A 24,781-nucleotide genomic window follows, 5' to 3' on the forward strand; every position below is an offset into this window, starting at 1 on the left:
CTCTTGGCCTTAGAGCAGTACTGGGGAATGAAGAGTCTTGTTTTGATATCTGTTTAGAAATAATGTTTTTCTTCAGATAGGACCCAAAAAGACCACCTCAATTTCAGACATGTTTTAGAGTAGTAGTTCAATGAGCTGTTGTCATTTAGCCCTGGGACCTGCAAGCAAGTATATTTGCATAATTATAACATACTTTTAGAAGACTTTGGCTAGCATGTTCTGCAAACAGGGTGCTCATCTAGCTCTTTAAAATCTATGAAATAAATACACTGTGTAAAGTCTACCTTCTTGAAAAAAGAATAATTTCTATGTCTATCATATCATTCACCCAAGTTAAAGACATCTGAAATAAAAGCTTACTGCTGTGACGAGAGTTCAGGTGAAAACTTAAGCAGAATTGAATTATTTTTTATATACACTGGTTTAGATACACAGTACACTGAAAGTACAATTTCAGATTCTATTTTTCCTAAGATATATAGTGTTCTTTGAAAACAAAACAACAGTTCTATACTTAAATGCTTATTGTGTTGTCTATTTTTCTTGTCATTCACTTGAGTTCTCCTTTGGCACAAAGAGAAAATAGAAGCTAATGTTGACCACTTGTGTCAGCTTCGGTACACCTGCTGTTATTTCAGATGTGTGTGCTTATGCACCTGCATACTTCTGCCATTACCCAGCTCCCACCTCCCCACTCCCCCCAAAATAAACAGCAGCAAAGGAGCAGACTTCAGATAAGCACATCTTGCAAAAACAGATGTTTGTGTGCTGTAGTGTTGTACTGTGAAGTTAATACTGTTTCAGTTGCGTTTTTCCTGGATGATTGCAATTCAATTATTTTTTTCTATCTCAGAAAACCCATTCAGCAGATGGGGGCAATTGCAATTCTGTATTTTCTTCCTCTGTTTGACAAGGGTGTGGAATAGCTTCTTCTAAATTCGTGGACACTGCTATGGATAATACAGTTATCTCCTGGGCTAATGATTCCCTCTGAGAATTCCGTCAAAAGGTGTGACATTGCCCAGAGCAGTATATTTTATTAAAACATATTTTATAGCTCAGACCAAAGGAAGCAAGTCTGCGGCAAATCTGAAGATACTTTTACCACAGAGGCTCAATGAAAATTTTAGTAGCATCAGCAAGACTCTGGTTTTGCAGTGTGCACCAATCAGAATAATTTCATATGCAGATTTTACTACTGCTATGTTATTGTATCATTTCTTTTAAATTACATGTTGTGTCTACATAAACATCAAAGGAAGTCAACATGATTGCTCTTCTTATTAGAAGATTAAAGTGTTTAGTATTCAGTGTTTTAGTGTTGTAACATCAATTCTTTATACATCTCTGCATTTTAATATTTTTAGTGAAGCATTAAGTAGTTTTGCATAACAGAAGTAAAGTAACATGCATACATTTTTTTAGTGTCCTTTTTTAAAAGCTCTTAACTTGTGTTTTTTGTGAATAATTTTGTCATTCCTTTGGGTTGGGCAAGCATCGGCAGACTTCTCTCTGGTAGTGTTGTGCCAGGACCCTCTTGTTATCTGTTTAAACTGATTGGCAATGACAACAAATTTGAGAAGAGGAAGTTCCAGTGCTCTCCTTGAAAGAATGTGCTGTTCACAAAACAGAAAACAGTAATTCATTCAAAATTCATAATAGTTTGAACAGGAAAAACAAACAAAAACAACTATCAAACATTTAATTGATTAAATTAACTGACTTATGAAGTACTATGTCTTTTAGTGGTGCTGTCCTTGTTTTGTTGCAAATGCTGTAATTGCTTTGAAATATTCTGATTTTGATGTTTTCTTTCTGGTCATTTGATGTTAGTTTCAGTTCACTTCCTAGTCTCCATTACAGATTTGTATTTCATAGCATTTGTTTCTGCTCAGTAAGGACAGAAACATGCAAGTATGTAGAACTTAATTACTACAGATGCATTTCAGTGTTGTAAAACCAATTTGACTTAAGTAATATTAGCCTGTTTACATCAATATTTAAACCCTTAGGAATTGAACAGCAGTGCTGCTCATTGTAATTTACTTGCCACTTTGTTCCAAATGGATGCTAAAAAAAATTAGAAATTAGCCTCAATATCATACTATCAAAATTGGTGTTATGAAATGTTTTCTTTTTCTAATGTAATTATTAATTTATTCAAAGTAGGAACAGTGTTATCATATTTAAATGTTATTTTATGCAAAATTGAATATACAACTGGCTTGTGGAGTAAAGTATATTTGAGGCGTATAATAATCCACAAATAGATATTTTTAATGATGGTGAGAACTGCATATATTTAAACAGATGAGTAAATTGGTCTTTGTTTATTCAGTTGAAGTTCTGTTATGATAAACTATCCTGCATATTTGTAAGTAAAGGGGACACATTTTGTATCCAAAAACAAAGGCAGGGGGAGGTTGATCCCCCAAACCAATTTGTCCTTTGAAAAAAGAAAAACAGAAAGGGAGTGGGGGGAAAGTTCTTGTTTGGCAGTAAATAAGAGGCAAAAGATTCTGATCAAGGTTAAATGTATGTAGGGCAAAAGTCAAAAAGTGAGATCAGATTCTGGCCAAGAGATCTGTTTGATGGTGGCAGACAGGAATTAAGAAGATACATGCCTCTTGATAATACAAAATCTTGATATTTATTTCTATGGAAATAAAGCCAATATATTTCCATTATTCTAAAGTGTCACAGAATAGCTAATTTCATCTTCTGCCTTTTTCTTTGATTCAAAATAGCTTCATCTCTAAGCTGTTTTCAGGCAGCTGAATTACTTTCCCTCCATTGCACCCACACTCATCGTGCAGGTACTTTGATGTCCATCATAGCTTTTTAAGTCTTTGCTTCCCTGGTAAAATGAAGCCATAAATGCTTAGACAGAATGGTAGGGGATTCTACAACAGTTCTTAAGACAGGGGAATGAGGAAGGAAAAAAAAATAGAAAATCTGCATCCCTCTAGATACTGACTCATTGAAAGGACTGCACTCCCTTACTAAAGAAAGGCCCTGTAAAGAAAAGATGTTATTAGCAAAATCAACTGCCAGGGTAGCCATTCTTTTTCTTATTGTTCTACATAATTTTTTCCATATTTTTATAACGCTGAGAAGTGGGAGGAGAGTGTTAGGGAGAAGGCCAATTGTTTATTTTGCCTGTTTCCAATTAAAATTATTCAGTAATTTTGAGAAGTACAGAATGGACATAGGATATTTAGTTAAATAAATTTCCTGATTCAAAAAGTAAAACTCATGAAACACAGACAAGTGACATAGAGTGTGTTTGAATCCTGGTGCAAAAGAGAGAACTGGCAACTTGAGGAGAAGGAATGGTGCTTATCATCTTCTCCCTCTGTCCTCCATGATTCAGATACTTGCAATCCACAGCCAAGCTGTAATATGTCCCAGCTATGTAACCTTCTTCTGAGTGGTCTGCTGCTTTGTGTGTTTTGTTGGGGTGGAGTGTACTAACACCTAGTCTAGTAGTTTGTTAAATCATACATATCTTTTGGATTTTAGCCACTGAATAATTGCTTTGTACTCTTAAGTTGTATGTACTAACCTTTCAGAGTCTCTTTGCAAAAGGCCTAATGTGCCTGAAGTTAACTCAGAGTGGGAGGGTTACACACCATTTGAACAAAGAAATACAAATTTGAAAACTATTTTAGATAGCCAAGAATTGGAGAGGAAGTGATAGGAATTGGCTAAGAAGCAAAAAAAAAAAAAAAAAAAAAAAGGACATTGAATGAGAAATGAGAGCACAGGAAAAATGCAAATCGTTATGCAGAAACTCAGAACTGTCCAGATAGAAAGCTTGAAAACAGACTGTTACAAGAAGAATTTAAGTGTGGATGGTAGAGGGATAAAGGCTGGGTTATGTGCAACCTGAATAGTGAGGCTGGCTGATTTGGGAAATAGCATGGGCCTGGATTAAGGAGGGGTGGTTGGAAGCTGAGCAGGGAAGAGGAGACAGAGGAACCTGTAACCGGTGGAGCATGCTCTCCTCTGGAGTATAAAATTAAACTCAGCTTTGTCACGTTTCATCATTACATTCCTGTTTGCAAACATCTAGGCATCTCTGGCAAAGCGACTCAGTCTTCTAGTTGAGGTACCATATGATCAGTCAGTGGCATTACCAGAACTCAGGTTTTGATTTTGGAATTATGTGTATATTATTTTTATTGTTTATTATTTGCCAACAACAAGTTTTAAGTGAATTCTGTGCAGTTACATCAAAATGATCTAAGTCTATATATTCATAGCCACTTCTACCCTCATTAAATTCATTACATTAGTGCAACACTTCTTGATTTTTCAAATCAGATTTAAATTTAGCATGTGTTTGGGAATCTCTTCATCTTTTTTTTTTTTTTTTTTAAACAGAACAGCACACATTTTCTGTTCAAATCCAAGATTTTTTGGTAGTCCAATTAAAATTTGGCAAAATTCATTACTAGTCCACTTAAAGTGCCACCCACAGAAGACATCAAGAATTCTGATTGTTCAATTAAAGCAAAAAGGAGGAAGCTGTTTTATCACTAAAAAATAGGCTCTTCTACTTTACTGTCCCTGTCAGCCAAGTTTCTTTCTCATTCTGTTCATACCTTGTTTCTGGTTGCCACTTGTTTCCTCAGTACAGGGCAGCTTGATGATGGCTGGGAGTTGTTAGCATACCACATCCCATCAGAATAAAGAAAGTTTCTCCTCTGTTTGCTTCTCAGTTTTTGAGTTGGTTTGGGGTTATTTTTTATGGTGCTCATCTTTGTGTTTCTTTCCCATACTTCTATACTGTCCACTAGTTTCTTTTTATTTGTGTTCGTTTGACTTCTGACAAATACTTAAGACTACATGTTTGAAAATATAATGTAGCTAAGAATTAGATAAAACTACTTAGCAAAAGATGTATGAGGATTAAGGGTAGTGAACAATGCCTGCAGTTAAACAATAGCCACCAAATAATTTGGGTTTGCAGTTAGGCTTTACCCACCTGATTGCTTTGCAGTTGCTAGCCATGGCAATATGGTATTAACTGGGCAATAAGCCTTCAGTCTCTGCATTCATTTTAAAGCTGTTAATATGCTGATAATATGCCGATTTAGCAAATTACATCTATTCAAAGATGAGAAAGATGAGTAGTGTTAAAATTAATATAAATGAATAAATAAAACTCATTAACTGAAAAGTTTGTTATACCTCTTCAAATGATGTCTTTGAAAAATGTAGCCTTTCTTCAGTTTGTGCAGGCATAGTGAAAGAAAGTTAATAATTTAATTGGACTGACGGAAGAAAAATGTTTAAGTCTTAGGAAAACAAGGACACCTTGCTTGCTCTTCTGCTAAATCAGTCACACACTGCTGATATAGGCTAGTTAAAGACTGAGGAACCGTCATAAATCATCCTGAAGCCAACCTGTTACTAAATACGTCAAGAAGTGGAGCTCAATGGGTTGATAAAGGTGACATTCCAGATACGCTCTTCAGCTAGTACTTTCAGTTTCTTCTTTTCCTAAATAGGTAACATTTCAGAGAAATAAATACAGGAATAAAGCCCAACAGGGGATGAAAATTAATTACTTTCTGACTTGTTCTGGTTGTGGGCAGAGTATTTAGTGTAGATGTTGTCATTAAGAGTTTAACATAATAAACAGTAATAAGTAATGTTTTCAGAAGCCAGTACTCTGCTTAGGATAGAAACTGTATTTCCACAAAGACTTCTGGAGCCAGCACAGACTGAAAGTTTTGAGATTGGAGATGACGTTCTCAGAGCAGCAGAGAGCTCCCCAGGGCCAGGAGCTTGGGGTGTCCCCAAGTGGGCCAGGCAGGGCCCGTCCCAGCACCCCACCAGGAGCAGGGCACCACAGGCACTGGGCATCTCTATGGGTCTAGGGCCTTGCCAAGGTTGGTCCGGTCCCTGGGCAGGAGCCATGGTCAGGCCAGGCAGGGCTGTGGGGAGCTGGAGCCCGGCCCTGCTGCGGCCTCAGTGGGGCAGGGGCTGGTGGCCATGGGGTCAGTGTGGAGCCTGGGCCTGGGCAGGGACAGGAGGGGCTGTCAGTGGGTCCAAGCTGTATTAGACTCTACTGGTTAACTGGACAAATTGCTGTTCTGCAAGATCCTTTTAAAGTAAAGTTTGGGTTCTGAGGTGAGATTGCTTTGGGAAGCAACTTGAAACAACTTCAGAAGGAAAAAAATACAGCTTTTTTCAGTAGTAGTTAAAAACTTAGTGTCACAGGTCAATATATAATCATCATAGAGCTGTGTTGTAATTGTTTGGCATCTTTTTCTTGTATTTCTTTCCAACGATATTCATTATTCCTCTCAACATTACGAGTAATCATGTTTCAGTTTGAAATGTGTTTGTATTTCTTTCTAAATTAAGAGACTCCTGCGATGTTGCAGCTTTCTGGCTCTGACGGGCACAGCAGGGGAAAACCACCACCAGATTTTGTGTTTAGCTATGATATTTATTTGCATTACTGTGGCACATTAGTGTCTCATCCTGTGTACGTGCTCCTGCAGTAGTCATTGGCAGAGGTGGTGGCATCTCATGGAAAAGAAATGCCCACATACTTTCTAGGGATCTGTGTTAAGATGACTTCCCCAAGATCACACAAGTTCACTGATGAACAAAGCATGGTACAGGGCCGGTGATAGGTTGGCTCGAGTTTGCATTGCTTAGCGGCATCCCCCTCTCTGTCAAATGTGTCTGAAAGGGATCTAATAAAGTCCTGAATAAAAAGAGTCCATAGGAATTTTCTCACTTGGGGTCTTTCATAAATCAGTGTAGACATAGCTGTAGAAGTGCAGCCTACCAAACCATGTATTTGTACCCTAATCAGTGAATCACATTTACTGCAACTACAAATGCTTTTGTGGAATAAACCACCTGTTGTGGAGATGATTTCAGGTACAGAGGGAAAAGAAAGAAGTGCTCCAGGTACAGGGACATGAATCTCTCATTAATCTGGTAGGCATTGTCTTAACCAGGGACTCCCAGGGGCTTTCTTCAGCACAACACACGTTGCAAATAAGTGTTTGAGAGAAACCTTGATATTTTTCTACCTGGGCCAATTTGTACTGAGACACAGTATTAAAGAAGACAGTTATTTAGTCTTTACAGAAAAACTGAAATATAAAGCAACTGACAAATGAAAGGCCCTTTTGTTACGCAGTAGAAATACTGTGTAGAGTCCTCCTATGTGAATTTTAAATTTAGCATTAGAAATTAAAAGGCATAAATCAAAGTGTTATATTTCAAATAATTTACAAAATATCAGGAAATAGGGTAGCAGACACAAATTAAGTCTCTTGTTTTCAGTTGTTGCCTTACAACTGCAATGTGAAAGACCTCGTTGCAAATTAAAGCTTTTAGCTTTTATTAATATCCACATAATTTTCTTCTAATGACATTCCTGCCTTCATTTTTCAAATGACATTTGTTGGGTAACGTGATATTTAGCACGAATAGTATATAATTTGGCCACACAATCAGCTGAACATCTTTAGTGTGTCTTACGTTTGTTAGACATAAAAGCCCTTGGACTCAAAATGTAGCTGCATTTTCTTCACAGATTACAAGTGAAATATTTGTTTCTGCACGATAAGAAACACCTGATGTTGTTAATTTTTCAAATCTTCCATGCATTTCATGCTACCACAGTGAATATGTGTTTCTGCTGTATGGTATTCTGCTGAATGGTACGTCTTCTTTGGATATAAAAATACTTCAGATTTTTGAAGAAAGCTTGATTAAATTCTGCGGCAGTTCCTTATCCCGTCAATTTCTTAGTTATTTATGTAACCATTTTCTTAATTGATTCATAAAACATTCTGATTACCTGAAAAATTAGAATAACAACAGACTTGGATTTAAATTCCAGGATATCTACTATTCCTGTTTTTAGGAGTAAATCTCTTCAGAGAACATTTTGGTTTTCTAGGAATTTTGAATTCCTAGCATTTTACCTTACATTATTTCTTTGTCAGTAGAATACAGTAGTACTCTGAAGTTAATAAGAGATATAACCAGAATTTTGCCCATCACTACTCAGAAGGAAACATGTAAGATTACTGCTGTCCTCTAAAGACAAAGCCAAGGAAACAGACCCTTCCTCTGCTTCTTTCTTGCCATTTTTTTTTTTTTCAGAAATAAAAAATAGGTCAACAGTGGTGTTTTGTACTGGTTAATCAGTCAGATCTTCTTGTGGCTCAGCACAATATAATGTGCATCAGCAAGTTAGGCTGAGGTTTATATCAGCTGATTATTTTAATTTTATTACACTTCCCCCTCAGACCCACCCTGCCCAACCCCCTATAGGACAAGATATAAATTTTGTCACCATATTTCCATAGATTTAATACAGACAGGATGAAAAATGTCATCAAAGTCCTGTATGCTTATTCCCTTTAAAAAATCATAAGTTCATTTTAAATTCAAGACAAAGTCCTGATAAGAAAGGTACAAGGAAAGAGTGGGAAAATAGCAGCACCTCTGTATTTTGTGATTTAAGTCAGGAAAAAAAAAAAAAAAAAGATAGTTTGAACCTCCAGAAGTCTTATTTTTTTTCTCTACCCAACGCTAAATGGAAAGAAATCTGGAAGCTGACACCTTGTGGTCCATTGCTTAAAAATAGTAATTGACAATCTGGGCTTTAGACCGACAGAATACAGAAACTTAGTAATGCCAGTAATTGCAGATACTTGGAGATAGTCAGGACAATTGGATAAGAATAAGATTGAATACTTAGAATTAGAAACTTTCTCTTCTTACTTCACGTCACTGTATAACTAGCTGCACACTATCACTTTGTTCTTATTGTGTACCTCAGTAAATGCATTCTGTTCTCAAAGCAGTTTTAAATACAAGCACAGAGCTTCTCAGTCTAGCAAAAAAAATCATCCTTCCCTCCCAGAGAACGTGTTCATTTTAAATCTAAGTGGGTAGTTTATTAGAGTCAAGTGAGAGCACTGAGACTGGATGGATGGCTGTTTTGTATGATCTGTTAATACACCAGGGTACTTAGGGACTTTTCTAGTTGTTTTTCTTTTTTCTTTTTTCTTTTTTTTTTTTCCCCTTTTCCCAAGAAATTTTAAGCTTTGTTCTACTCACAAAGTGGTATAATATATGTTACATATATTTTGTACCACAAAGTATGTATTAGGAACAATGAAAATGGCAGAAATATCAATCAAAATTCATTATTTCATTACAAATAATTTAAATTGTAAGAAAATTAGGAGACTTTGTAATTAAAAAAAGAAAAAAAAAAGAGAGAGAGAGAGGGAGAGAGAAGAAATGGCTGTGTTTTGTAGAGGGGTGAAGAAATCCTGGACAGACACCTGTCTGTGCCAAATTACACAGTTTCTGTTTGTAGTAAGCGATGCTGTCCTTGGGGCCGTAGAAGACAGCATAGGTGATTGGACTGAGTTACAATCACTGGAGCAAACTTAATCCTCAGAGTGACTGCTTTAGGCTTAGTACTCAAGCCTGAGTTTCTAGCAATGAGTGCTGTAAGATAACAACTTGAAGAACTAAAACCAAACCAAAATAAATAAAACCCATTCTATTTGCCAAAATATTTTTGATTCAGGGAAGTTTCCTAGAACGGATATAGAAGCCCAGGAACTTCAAATAAAAAATGAGTTATGCTGGGGCAGAAATGACCTTGAGCAAGATGATTGTCTTGACATTAATAGTGCATGAGAAATTACAGCAAGAGTTGAGAAGGTTACAAACTAGGCAGAATAATGTTAACAGTAATATTATAATTTTTGTATCTTTTGTGCAATAACCTTTTATGAAACGTAGTAACTCATTTTATATGATTTTATATGTATATATTCTACAGCTGCACTCCAATTCCGACAAAGGTGATGGATCAGTCAAATACATTCTTACTGGAGAAGGGGCGGGAACTATATTTATTATTGATGACACGACGGGAGACATCCATTCAACCAAAAGCCTAGATCGAGAGCAGAAGACACACTATGTACTTCATGCCCAAGCTATTGACAGACGGACAAACAAGCCACTCGAGCCTGAATCTGAATTTATTATCAAAGTACAGGATATCAACGACAATGCACCAAAATTTACAGATGGACCATACATTGTTACTGTGCCAGAGATGTCTGAAATGGGTAAGGAAAACAAATTGTTCTATTCAGCAATCTTTTAACAAGAGAAAATGCCACATGATGTTTCACAAAGTTATGCCACTTTGTTGTATTATTGACTGTATGTAAAAGAATATTACATTTGAGGAGAGATGATAAGACATCAAATGCAACCTTGTATGTTACTAGGGAACTTTCATATGAAGAAAACAGTACGCACATACATGCTTACTGTAGAGGAGAGTCACTCTTATTCTTGGGTGGTTTAAGAGATGTCGTTCCACAGCACTCCTAGACAAACTGTAATTTTCATTCTAGAATCAAGATATATTTATATATCCTCACTCAACTACACTCTTTATTTCAATCTCTTATGTCTACAAAATTAACCAAATACAAAGGAACAGTAGTTTTCTACATTATTCTAGATGATGATCTCATATGTTTCTTTACATCTGTTAAGTTTCTATTAAGTGAACTGAAATGCAAAATAAGTACAGATCTTTGTTTTTTCCCTGTTAGAAATGTAGTTCAGATATTCTTTGAGGTGCTGCATTATACTATCAGTTTTCTTTATTTTCTTGCTTCTCTGCTGTTGAAATTAGTTTATAACTTTGCTATCAATGTAAAACATATATAACTAATTTAGGATAAACAGATGCAAATATGACTTTTGGGCTAGATACTTCTAAAGAAAGCTTAAATGTTATGCCTGGTCTTTGTGAAAAAAAAAAAAAAAGTGCAGTCTACTGAAAAAAAGACAGTCTACTGTATTTATTAAGGAATGGACAATACAGATAGTTGCCTCATAAACACACACTCCCCCCCCCAAATGTCTACACACTCTGTCTAAGAAACTATCTCTAAGTCCAAAATGTGTCCAAATGTCGCAACTGAATACATATATATATATAATAGATGATTTGTTCTTCTCTCCTTGCTGTTTGTTGAATAAGCATGTAACAGGCTATAAACTTCTGCAGAGTAGAATTATAAAGTCAAAAGCGAAAAATACCAAAATACATGTAGTTACTAAACTCATAACAATATTGGTCATACATTTGAAAATGAATGACTACTGTCAACTGAATCTTAATGCTTCACAATCATTTGATCTCTCTGAATGGCAATGATGGCTCATATGAGTAGATCTGAAAATAACAGAAGTGTTTTGTTCCAGACTTGAGATTCATATGCAATATTTTGTTAATGTTACTTTGGTTGAGAGGGTACCTTGTGGAACTTTCCAAGTGCATATCTTTCCAAGCGCATATAAGTGAAATTAATTTAAATTGGGAATTTGCATTTGATTGATCTTCTCTGGTACCACGTGACATAATTATGCTGAGCTCAGACATATGTGGCTATGTAATGAGGGGATTTTAATCTGTGTATGAAAGCAGCCCAGTTTCACAGTGTACAAAGAGCTAATTAGTGTGGAGAAACTAAACAGGTCAAAATCACAACCTACATTAGAGGTATGCGTAGTAAAACTAGTAAATTCCTCATCTACAGTTCTTTTCTTGCATATACAAGTGAACTGTGGCATATGAAATATTTGCAAATGTGTAATAAACATTCCACTCCCGGAAAGACCGAAATATATTAAATCTTTTTCCTAAACCATGGAGTTCAGAGTTGTGACAGTTTGGAAACAGACTGGGTTTTATATTAGTGGATTCTTTGTTGACCTAAGTGGCATTAATTTTGGACAGAGATGAAATAAATTAGAGAATAAATATTCTTCTCTATATAACGTGTAAAATCAGAGTGTATTGAATGGACTCAAGTTCACTAAATATCATGTACTAAAAGTATGTTAAAAATTTCTGTTCTCTTTCTTCCTGATTTTATTACTGCTTCTTTATTCTTTCTGTCACTTCCCTGAAATGTGGGAGCAATTCTTTGATTTTCTTCACAAAATGTCCTCTATATATGATGTTCCAAAAAATCTCTCCCTCTGCATCATAACTTTCTTAGTCTAATACTTTATTCTTCAAAGTTACTTGTAGCACCTTTCTCCCTTTCTGGTCGTCTCCTCTCTTCCTGAATTCTTCCACAGCGTGTGCTGTTTCAGATGTCTCTTTCCAGCCAGGAATAATTCTAAGCTTTTTCTTCCTACAGTCCCTCTTACAAGAAGAATGCATGAAAGGAGAAACAGCTTTATTTGGTCTCCTTTTATTTCCTTCCCTCATCTTCTTTCATAGTAGCTCTCATAGTTCCCATAGTAGATTTCAACTTCCCTTTTATGAATTTTCTTCTTTCACCAGTGTTTCCTTCTGTTTTCCCCTTTCTTAAGTTTCCTTTGTCTTTAAAGAAGACCATTTTAATTAATTATTTCCTTCACTGTTTGTGGAAATCACTGTTATCCTCAAAGTCAAGAGCAGCTAATATATTTTATTTGTTCTTTCAATTTATAGAAGTTACCTTTTTTAGTCTGCTCCAAACCGGGAATTGCCACCTTGTCTTTGCTTGTAATTCTTATTTCCCCCTCCTCCCTCATTAATATGTTTACTAAACTCTTCTGAGTCTTTACCAGAAGAATGATATTTATTAACAATCTTGTTTGGTCAGTATCTAGCTAATAAATATTTTCAAGTTATTGACCAAATATATTTTCATTCTTTTAAATTACTTCTGTCAGCTACTTGGTCAATGTGCTCTGAAACCATAGCTTCCTCTCTAATTCTGACTTCCTTGATCTCGTCTTTTGCTTCTCAGAGCAATAAACATATAGGTCTCCATTTGTATCTACACAGTGATGCTGGTGCACATTGCAGGATATGCTTTTAATGTAGAATTCCCTATTTTAACAATGTAAATATAGTATTGCAAATACCATTTCCAAGAGAAGTGTATGAAAGGACAGAAGGGCAGTATTTGTGTGCATAATGTCATAATGCCAGAGTTATTTCCGCAATATTGCCTTCACAGGAAGTTGTACAGTGAGGAGATAGAGCTGCTAGTAAGAATACTGGGGACGTGTAGGAAGACTCTTCTGTTGTCTTTGATAATTTGCTGTGGCACGAAACTTTGCTGTTAGAGTTGCAGTTCATTTCAATAATATCTAAATTAGTTCTTACTTCATTTCTTACTGCATTTGTGTCTTGTCACACCACAGAGTGTCATGATGTAGAATTAATTTCCTTTATCAACTGTCTCCAATAAAAGTGTAACGTAGTCTTCCCCTTTCTTAAGTTTCCTTTGTCCTTGTCTGTTAAGAAAACCATTTTAATTAATTGTTTCCTTCCTGTTTCCTGGATAGGGGGAGAAACAGTGGAAAGGAAATCAATGCTATCCTCAAAGTCAAGAGCAGCAAATATAATTTTTTTCTACTTGTTCATTCTATTTATAGAAGTTCTCTCTCTCTCTCTCTCTCTCTCTGTCTTCTCAAAAGATAGCATTCTTATATAGGTATTAGTCATATTTCTGTAGTAGTCTGAATCTTGGTATTACCCTTTTCCAAAGAAAAATTCTAATAGTTAGTCTGGGATGGCATTTTGGGTGATAAATGAGAGTGGATTAAGATAAACGAAGGAAGTTTTAATGATAAGGTAGAGCATTAATGTGTAGTAATGTGTGTTTTATAAATGAAATATTTCACTGGTTATACCTGAGGTAAATCATTAAACTATCCATTCCAGAAAGCTTTCTTGTGGTATGAATAAGACTGAGCTTTCATATCCTGCCATACAGGCATTCTGCTGTAGGCATACATCATATTTTCATTTCAAATTTGTAATCATTCTTTTCTATTTACTGATTTTTGGTGTTTGTTGCATACTGAAAGCATGTTTTTGCCTGCGGTCTCAGAAAGACTAATTCTACTAGGGCTTCCATAGGATATATTATTTTTGTGAAATAATTATTTATGTAAAATAATAGATTCCTATGCCATTTTTAGTTGTTCTGTAATTAGCATGGGTTTTAATATTTAGCTGTGGAGTCTATACATAACTCAACTTCTTGTTATTTTATGAATTCCTTGGGAATAGTCACTGCTTAAAAAAAAAAAATCCTTCCACTTTTTTACATGGTCTTTTAAAGAACTTTAAATGTTAAGTTCTGTGTAACAGCATTTTTCCCAAGTGGCAGGTAGTATTTTTTATCTCTGTTATACTGCTTAGTTTCAGCATCAGGTTCATGTCTGCCCTCAAGAAGTTATGTGGTATTTTTCCCACAAGTTGTACATTTCTCTATTATTTCCTTGGTCTGCTTCTAATAACTCTAGGACCTTTAAGGTTTTTCATTTTTAAGCCACTGAGAAGAAAGTACAGTCAAGTTTTGTTAAACTGTTTCCGAATATTAGATCACAGTCTTCACAGTTGCACAGACTGAACATAATTAAGCTCTATGTCCTATGCTGAAAGAGCTGAAAAAAAGCTACCTATTCCTTGCCTTCATTGAACCTCTTTCTTAAAGGCTGGCTGAAGATCCAATGTTTATATCTGTAATGATTTCTTCTGCCATATAAAAATCTATTTGAGAGCTATGGCTGTGCTCTGTTAAGGTTTTTGAAAGAGTAATGATTACCTAAATGTAAAAGGAAATAGATTTCAATCTGTAAAAGCCTTTCATATCTGCTCATTTCTATATAGCTTAAAAATGAATGAAACATTGCATATTAACTTTTGTAGTGTTGGTCATGCATTAGAAGTGTATTTCCAATGCATCCTACTTAGAAAATTAATAGAACCACTGGACTTTTCTGAACTTCTTCCCATAATTCCAAGTAACATAAGGTAGCCATAATTTCAGATAATCTGGAAGACATTATTCATGGTGTTCATAAATATGATTTGTATGAGAAGTGCTTATTTATCTTTCTGTGTTTTTTTGATATTTTCTTCTAAGAAAGATAGCTGACAAAATATTTTTTACAGTGAGGTCTTGAATCAGTCACTGGACTCCAAGTGTTCATTTTCTGGTGAAATCTCTATTTTCTAATGTAGAATGAAGCTAAAACGTGTTATGTTTACTTGTTTCTGCTTTAAGACTAGTTTAGGAATTAGTTTAGTTAGGCAGGAAATCCCTGTGTTCATTAAACTTCACCTTATTTTCACTTCTTTTACTTTTTCAATATTGATCCATTTGAGATTTTAACAGTAGAGCAAACTGCAGAAAGTCATGCATACAGATTTGCATTCTCAACAGACATGTTTTATTGAACTGCCTCAGTAAACATTAAAAATTTGTCTTCTGAGGGACAGATTGGAGTATTTCCCTTCAGCTTTTCTTTGATATATGACTTTAAACATTTTTTATTGTAAACATATTAAAAAAAATAAAAACGAAAGAAGAGATTTTGAAATAAAACTACAGTTTGATTTCCCAGGTGGAATGATCCTTATTCTTGATAACAGACAAATGGCAAAACTTACAGAGTGGTTTTCAGAGCATACAGACATATTTTACAGCATAAAGCATTAGCTAAGAAAACAGAATTCCCAATATGTAATCTCCAAACTGTAGAGGGAAATCATGTGGAATGGTAGTGGTACTCTGAATAAGCAGAGCCTCCACTTTGGGGAAAAAAGTCTTTTATATTGCCTAAGTGGAGTGTCAAAATGCTTTCATAGCAAAATTTTGAGTTTTCCTTGACAGGCACTTTCTCAGTAGGTTGGTGAAAAAAGTGTGGAAGGTATGCCTCTGGGTCCAATGTTTGGATCTATCCTGAGTTCTCCAGGGAAATTAGATGCTTTTTTTTTTTTTTTTATTACATTATTTTCTTCTGAATGTTTAACATTAAAAATAGCGTAGCAGCTGCACTGTATACTTTTCCATCTAAAATCTTCATTACATAGAGCTCAACAGCAAAAATCGGTACTGTATCTGAATAGGGCAAATACATTTGGAATCATGATTTTTATGTCATTTTGGTGAATGGAGTGATGCTAACTTTGAAGGAGTATTTGAAAGGAAAAGGTACACTTTATCGTGTTTTTTTTTTTTCTAGCAAGGCATTCTAACCTCCAGTTTCCACAAGCTAGGTTTTCTTTGTGCTTAGCAAATCAGACAACAGTTAGGCAAAAGGACAGTATGGGTATATCCTACAGGATGCTGATCATATTTCCATATTGGAGTGCTGTGTAAAGGTTTGGGGCCCCCAGCACAAGAAAGATGTGGACCTGTTAGGGCGGGTCCAGAGGAGGGCTACAAAAATGATCAGGGGCCTGGAGCACCTCACTTATGAAGAAAGGCAGAGAGAGTTGGGGTTGTTCAGCCTGGAGAAGAGAAGGCTCCGGGGAGACCCCAGTGTGGCCTTTCAGTACCTAAAGGGGACTTATAAAAAAGATGGAGAAGGACTCTTTACTCAACTAGACAGGAGAAGGGGGAATGGTCTTAAACTAGAAGAGGATAGATTTAGACTAGACATTAGGAGGAAATTCTTCACTGTAAAGGTAGTGAGGAACAGGAACAGGTTGTCCAGAGAAGTTGTGGATGCTTCATCTCTGGAGGTGTTCAAGGCCAGGCTGGATGGGGCCTTGGCCAACCTGATCTAGTGGGTGGCATCCCTGCCTATGGCAGAGGGGTTAGATTTAGATGATCTTTGAGGTCCCTTCCAACCCAAGCCATTCTATGATTCTGTGATAATACAGTGAACTGCTTGCAGAACACAGTGAAAATGTTAAGTGCCTGATTTGCTCCATTGCACTGAATGTGAGGGCTTGAGAGGTGGTGTTAGTGGTGGGGGTGAGTTAAAACTTGTGCATCTGATGTGTTCTTTGAGAAGAAAAGAGAACACTTTTCCACTATTCAGTATCAAATTACTATTGTAAGGTGTTTCCTAGGAGAGACGTTCAAAATATATTAAAAACTCACTGTGGAGGATTTTAAGGTATAATGGCATTCCATTTGTGCTAAAATGGCCTGTCAGCTGCTTATATGAGATATCTCCATTCTTTAGCCCTGTTTCTTTGTCCTACACCAATGAGCAAGTACTCATTCAATCCCCTATTTTTTTTTTTAAATAAGGAGAGAAGAGAATAAAGTCTCTGAAGAATGATAGTACCGTGAAATCTTACTATTTCATGTATTTTCTTTCTGTGAAATAGAACCTGTTCAAGCATTCCAAAGCCTACCTTGAATTTCTAGAATTCTGGGAAAAAGAACAAATGGGAACACAACCTGTAGGAAGAGTAGGCATCTGCAGTGGATGTTGTTTCTGGAAGCAGGAAAATCTCTCTATAAAAAGGTATAAAAGTTGCCAGGTGCTCTAGTAACAAAAACTGATAGGTGACTATACCTGTACCTGTTGGATAGGTATTTTTTGGTGTTTTTGATTAAAAATAATAAAATCAATCAGTAACCTGTTAATCTTTAAAGATTCCACAAGATTCCAACATAAAATTTTAAGTATTTCTTTTCCCAGTGTGCTCTGGGAATTAACTTAAAAAATATTTTACGTTATATAAACAGATAGTTCTGTGCAATGGAAACTGACCTATGAAGTTAAACAGCTGGAACTATTTAACTTGGATCCAATATCTCTACTGTAAGCATTTGGAGAGTCTTCTGGGAAACCTTTTGGTACACTAGTGTTGGGAAGACTAGCTCTGGTCTGGTGTCTGAAACCAAATGCCTCTGCAGTCAGAGTAAAAGGGATGGTCTGCTAGAGCACATCTAGTTTAGTTTCATCCAAAGGAATCTAATTGTGATGCTCCAAAACTCTTCCATAAGGCAAATCAAAGTACAATGAGTGGCAAAGATCAGACAATTCAAGTCCAAAGCATACTCCTACTCAGAACTGAAATGCAAAATTGAACACCCTTCAGTGGCTAATGTAGCTGAGAAGCCACTTTCAGAATAACAGGGGAGCAACCTGTGCTGTTATTTTCTACTGTTTTAACATCGGGCCAAAGGAGTCTGTTGAAAGCAGTATCTGTAGAAGGATAAACGCATGGGATGAATACTGAACCTTTATTAACTTTCCAATCTTTCATTTACTGGTTTCTTATGTGAAATGTTAGAATCATAGAATCATAGAGTGGTTTGTGTTCGAAGGAACCTCAAAAACCATCTCATTCCACCACCACCACCCAGTCTGCCCCCATCATGGGACACCTCCCACTAGATCAGGTTGCTCAAAGCCCCATCCAACCTGGTCTTGAACGCATCCAGGGATGGGGCATCCACTGCTTCTCTGGGCAATCTGTTCCAGTGCCTCACCACTCTCTGAGTAAAGAATGTTGGGCCAGAAAGATTCATCATCTAATGTCTTGAAAAGTGTAGCAAATTAAAAATCACTTATCTTCATTCTATCTCTGCAATACTTCTGCATTTTATGTTCTACAATATGTAACTGATAAGTTGATAAGTTATCCCACTTAGCGATCTGTTAGAAATTGTGATTTTGTGTTTTTATTTTTCTAATAGTATTTGTTAGCAGCATACAAGTACCTGTATTTTGAACTCCTTATCTTTTTTTTTTTTTTTTAATACGGGATTCATCATTGGAAATCCATCAACGCTCATGTAGTTATTTGATTTCCAGATCTTTGATACCTTCTGATTTTTTGATTTCTTTTATATCTTTTATTGATTTGGGGGCATTTTTGGAAATTATTTTAAATATGAACTTCAACAGTAATTTGTAGTGTGAATGATAATCCTGAAATCTATAAATATGAGTTGTTCAGAAGTCTAGGTAATATCCATATTTGGGGTCTGTATGTGGGAACATGCACAAATATGTCTGCTGTATAGTTACTATATATGTTTACATATATGTAATTTAGTTAGTTTTACGTATAGAGAGAGAAAGAAAGATTTTTTAATTTTTTTTTTCAGATTAGTATAGATGCTTTCCCTTAAAAATATGATAGGATACTAATACAGAGGGGACATCATTGATCTCTCAGTTTTAGAACATGAAGACTACAGAAGTTTCAGAAATACATCTGAGAATATTCTATAAAAATGGAATTGCCTAAATAAAAGTTGCCATAAAATTGTATATATTATCAATTAACTTCTATTTTCCTATATATACAGGTACGTCTGTTCTACAGGTGACAGCCACAGATGCAGATGACCCTACATATGGAAACAGTGCCAGAGTAGTATACAGTATTCTTCAGGGACAGCCATATTTCTCTGTTGACCCTAAAACAGGTGGGTATTTTATATTCCTATCAGTATGATTTGATTAATATAACTGAGTCTGATAGGTGGAATCCAATATACAAAATAGGCGGGTGAGTGGAATTTTTTTTTATTATTATTCCTTTTTATGTCCTTCTTTTGGCTTTAACACTATGAAATTTCAGAGTTGCTGTTTTACTGAGAACTAAAAGGAGCCAACTGTGTATTAGATTAATTCTGCATCATGCCATGATGTGAGCCATTCAGCCAAAGTGGAATAGCACTTTTTCATATTTTCAAACCTCTGTTTAGGAAGTGACTCAAGTGTGCCTAATACATAATGATTTTAAATGCTTTGTTTTGCCTGAAGGATAGGCTTAGGTGGATTATTGAATGTGTGCTTCAACATAATAAATTAATATAATTCTCATATTTATAAAACTGCTGTTTTGCCATTTTGCTGAAATTGTATTCTCCGATTCAAGAAGTAGAATGAGCTAAAATATTTATGCTTAAACTCTATGCGTCACTATCTTCTCTTTACCAAGAAGTGTAACTTATGTAGAAGGAATCAAAATCGGTTTCTTTAATGAGAGAAGAAAGCTCTTTTAGGACTTGTAGTTAATATTTTTGGATTTTATGAAGACTGTCGTCTTAATTATTAATAAGATGGCACTTTTTTTAGTATGTATTTGTAGTCCTTAATATTGAGGAAATAAAACTTAACAAAAGTTTGTTTTTTTTTTTTTTCATTTGAACTATTTTCCCTTTCCATATCAAACCTTTAATACTGAGGGGAAAGAATGAAATTCTTTATGCTCATGTGTCTGTCGTGGTCCCTACACTTACCGTATAGAAGAAAATGAATTTTAAATTGTGCTGAAGTGAAGTAAGTGTAGTATAATAGTTTTCATTGTAATGTTTTTACATTTAAGTGTTGTTGCTCGCGTATGTTAATCTTTGTGGATTTTGGAGGCATCCACTTGCTTCATTAGAAGAGAAATGTATCTTTACCACCTGAGCTGGCTTTGAGACCACATCTCCTTTGAATAGGAGGCTGGACTAGATGACCCCTAGATGTCTTTATCAATCTAAATTATTCTACGAATTTTTGAACATGTTAGGAAGGCCTAAGAGTGCAAAGCCTGACAAAGCAGTATTGAAGGACTGTATAAACTGCTTGGAGGCAAACCTCATGCAGTCGTGATCATGCCATGTACTGGGAGTGACCACTGGCACACACCTTACCTGGCTATGTGTGGGTACAACCTGGGAGACTGGTAGCTGGCATAGGTTAAAAGCATTCTGGGGTACATGTTGACAATTAAGAGGGAGAGTAAATCAGTGTTACAGTGCTCAAGCCCTCTCTGCCTTTGTTTTATTTAGAAATACAACCCTGGCCTACATTTCTACTTCTGTTTTGTTACTCTGAGGCAATGGCCTATATTTTTAATTTTGATAATGGTATGGAACTTGTAGTCTGGAGTTGTTAGTCAGTGAAGAACCATAACGGATGTTTTCAGTACCAGGTCTATATAACAAAAGAAAGTAATATTGTTATATCTGTATCCATAAAGATATATATCTATATATGTCTGTTATAAAGAAAGCAGATGGAAGTATATTTTCACTCCCAAAGCCTTAGGCTTTGACAGGGATTTAATAACATCTATGAACTTCAATTGTTTTTAATATGTGTACAGAATATGAAAATATTTTTGATTCTTTATTCTATTAGAATGCTTATATGGGGAAGGAATAAATACCTTATGAGGTAAGTAGATGGTGAAACAGTGAAAACAAAATGGAGTAAGCTTTTTGATTTGTCTTTTCGTAATTCCAGAATAGCAGTTAATTTAATTTGGTGTGAAAAAATGGGAAGTAGAATATTGGAAATTATTGGAAAATCTTGAATAATAGAGTGTTTCACTATGAAATTTCATGTTGAATTTCTGAGTTTTAAAACACTCATTTTCTAAAAGCATCACTTCTGAATCTGCAAGCATTTCTGTGACCTATTTTTCTAATGGTTTGAATTGTTCAATTCCCTCTTAATTATTTTTTCTCCGAAAATTTTCTGAATTTACAGTGACACTCACAAGCTTCCTTTACAAGAAAGAAGGGCCATAGCAAGGAAAAAGAGAGAAGGGGAAAGGTTTCAACATTTGTGATCGAATGTAACTTTTGAGAAGTCTAAGGATCTCTTCTAGCTATTAGTAAAGCTTCTTGGAGCTATCAGATACAGACATTAAGCTGTTCATAGCTGTAGTGTAAATGCTAATCTTAAGAAGTTTTCTGCCTCTAATTTAGTGCTTCTTGAGATTGGTTCTGAACAACTTACTATTCAAAGACTTAAAAATTACAGATTTTTATTAGCTTGGTTTAAAATGGCTTAAATAGGGTGGATATTTGAGAATTCATGCATCTAAAATATAATACTTGGCCACCTCCAGATTACTAACTTTAAAGTAAAAAAGCTGTGTTGTTGGCAAAAGAACATCATTGTTGGCTTATCTGATAAAAGGCTTGTTTCCGCACACCCAAAGGAGCGCAGAGATGCAGCACACAGGGAGCAACTCCCAGGTAATTCCCCATCTGGGGAATCAATACTGGGCTGAACCTTAGCCCCATGGTCCAGGGGTGAAACCCATCATGAGGAGTCAACAGGAGAGGCTGAGGGAGCTACTACCTACAGGGTGTGGGACATGTTATGGGGTGCAGGGAAGAGCATCATGGTATAGAGCTAGACTTATTCTGGAATGTTTAGAGGAAGGACCACAGGCAGAGAAATGGAGGGGCTGAGACACATTAGGGAGGAAAAAGCAAGGGAAAATAATGGCATAAGGGGATAAAGGGGACCGGTCGTGTGTAAACAGGCTCCTGCTCAGTACCGTTGTCTGTTTGTACCCTATGCTTGATCAGTGCAGTCTGTCCTGTATGTTATTATGCTCTCTTTCTAACTATTTTCCTGGGTGAAGGGACTTTCTGTCTCTGTGCATGTATGTGTGGAGGTTTAAATGCCAGCAACGGAAGCTGGACAGATGGGTCAGAGGGGCCCATGTGTCCGCGGTGCCAGCAAGCGGAGAGTGCAGAGCATGTGCATATTACATAGGTGTTTATGTCAGTGTGCTGTCACTGCTGAGCATCAAGCTAGACTGACCAGCAAGTAGGGTAAGTAGCTTGGGTTCTGGATATCCACGTGGCCCAAAGTCTGGGCCAGATGCTGGAGAGACCAGAGGGTTCAAGAGTTGGTTGTTGGAGGGGCCGAGAAGTCCAGACCAGCTACCAGACTGACTGTAAGGTCTGTGTGTTGACTGAGGGGCCTCTTTGCCTGGGTATGTCCTGTGCCAGCGGGTGGGGAGACTGTGATCCAGGTACCACTTACTGGGTTAATGGGGTGTCTGAGGCTGGATATGTGTGGGATCTGGTTGAGCACGTGTGTATTTCCAGTTAAACAGGTCTTCATCCTGAGTAGGCAGAGAAGGAAACAGGATGAGGTTGTCCATCCCACTTGTGTTTCGGTGTTGAGTGTTTCTGTCTGTGTGCCACCTGCTGTGTGTATGTTTGGCATGTGTGTGTGTGTGTGTGCCTGTTGGGAGGACAGACTCTGCCCCACTGCTGCTTCTTAATCATAGATTAAAATCAGGGAGTAGCAGCAGCCTTACCTCCATCAGGCTACCAGTTTTGGCAACTCCTAAAAATCATTGGGTTTTCAGGTGATCAGCTCTAGGGCTTGTAGTTTTTATTTGTTTTGTTTGTAGGCATTGGTGTGGTGGGAGAGAAACATGTTTACCTTTGAATTAAATAATTATGGACTAATTATGAAGTGTGAGAAGAGTGTCAACCTCCCTCTGCTTTCTGTCTTCTCAATAATATGAATAATAGCTTCAAACATGCCTATAAGAAATGACCCATTCACTACTTCTCTAGTTTGGTTCTTGGCTGAGAGCACACAACAGGTAATATAGTCAGTGGGTCGACAGATGCCTCCAAATACAGAGGTATGCCTCATGAGTACCAAATGAGCAAACCTTGAAGTTCTAGACTTTCATTTTCAACTGTAACTGTTCTTCTTATTCATTTTTAAAGTTCTTGGTAGAGTTCATGTGGGACTGGAATATCTGGTGGCATTATAATCTGTAGAGAATAATTTAAAGTGTGCAAGTGTACACACATTCATTTTGGGAAACAATAAAAAACTATTAATAATCTATAAAACTATTCATAGTTTTGATACTGATAAATAAATACAAATACTTAGAACACAACATTGTTAATTGATGAAATATGCTAAAATGAATACTATCATAATAACTCTGGATTTAGTGGATTAACATCTGCCTCATTTCTTCGTTTAAAGATAATATCTTACATTGGAGGAATTCCTTAGACTTTCCAGTGCAATAAGGAAGAGTGCTCTTTGTATGCTTTAGTAGAATAGTCTGTTGTGGTATTCCATTTAAGAATCTACTGTGCTAACTGGAGTAATCTTAAGGCACTTCATGACTCAGTGTCTCTGCTGTACAGAGGAAACCATATTAGGTAGTAAAATTGTTTCAGAAATCAAATTGTGCAGCTTACTTGAAGAAGCATCCCTATTTCTGACATTAAAAAAAAAAAAAACAAACACCTTCTTTTGGTTGAAATTTCTGTCTTGGTGACATCTGTTTAAAATAAACATGTTTATTGGGGTTAATGATGCCCTGCTGATATGCAAGTTGGTACATATTAGAGTGCTAACTGAAACTGGAGAGTCCTGTGTTTAGCAATCTCTTTGCTTCATGCTGAGAATCTCCAATATTATTTTAATGGCCTTATGGCCATTAGTACCTTACATAAACTGAATGCCTATGCTGTAAAGGAGTATTTCATGATGTTTCCCTAACTCCACAAACTCCTAAGATAGCAGTTAATGCCCAAGTTCCTATAGTGGTCTGAAAGTAAACTTAACCTCTTCTATCACAGTTTTTGCACATGGGCTCTTAAAGTGCTGTTGCACAGTAAATAAATTTTATAAAAAAACGGAAAGGGCAATTGCATTAATCATAAAATTTTGCTAGTACACATTGTTTGTTAGGCGAGTAGATATCTACAGAGAAACTTCAAAATCTCACTTGAACTTGCATTGCAAACCATTTTTTTTTATAGCTGTTAGTAAAGACTCCAATTTAATTAAATGTGATTGGTTCCTACTTAGTATCAAGATGAGGTCACAGTGGAGAATCACTCTGAAATCTGTTCCTTTTATTAGCTATATATCTTGCTAAATGTGTGTAATTAACTTTAAAATGAATTTGTTTTTGTGCATGTATACTGTACTTTTTATCTTGAAGTTGGAAGAACTGTATTTCATGCTCAAGTGTTCATGTGTTTATTTTCCTCCAAGGAGTTTCTGAAATGTTGTAATAGAAATTATATCCCTAGCATATATTCTTGCCAAAGCCTACCATTTGTTGTCAAGAAAATCACAGGAATTTCAGGATCAAAATAGGAGTCTTACTTCTTTCTTCTAATTCTGTCAGGTACTGTACAATACACTTCTTCATTCCCAAAGGGACAGAAATAAATGCTCCATCTGA

At 36.1% G+C, this 24,781-nt stretch overlaps 1 protein-coding gene across 27 annotated transcripts in view; it reads left to right on the top strand.

The window, feature by feature from the left end:
- The window catches only part of CDH18 (cadherin 18), a 543,479-nt gene that overhangs the window by 399,848 nt on the left and 118,850 nt on the right, over positions 1-24,781 (top strand). For all 27 annotated transcript variants that reach the window (XM_083824886.1, XM_083824887.1, XM_083824897.1 and 24 more), the window contains 2 exons: positions 9,848-10,142; positions 19,113-19,232. In XM_083824886.1, the coding sequence (XP_083681012.1) occupies positions 9,848-10,142; positions 19,113-19,232 (415 nt within the window). The remainder of the gene's footprint in view (positions 1-9,847; positions 10,143-19,112; positions 19,233-24,781) is intronic.

Source organism: Anser anser (genome assembly GCF_964211835.1).
Source record: "Anser anser genome assembly, chromosome: 2".
NCBI lineage: Eukaryota > Metazoa > Chordata > Aves > Anseriformes > Anatidae > Anser > Anser anser.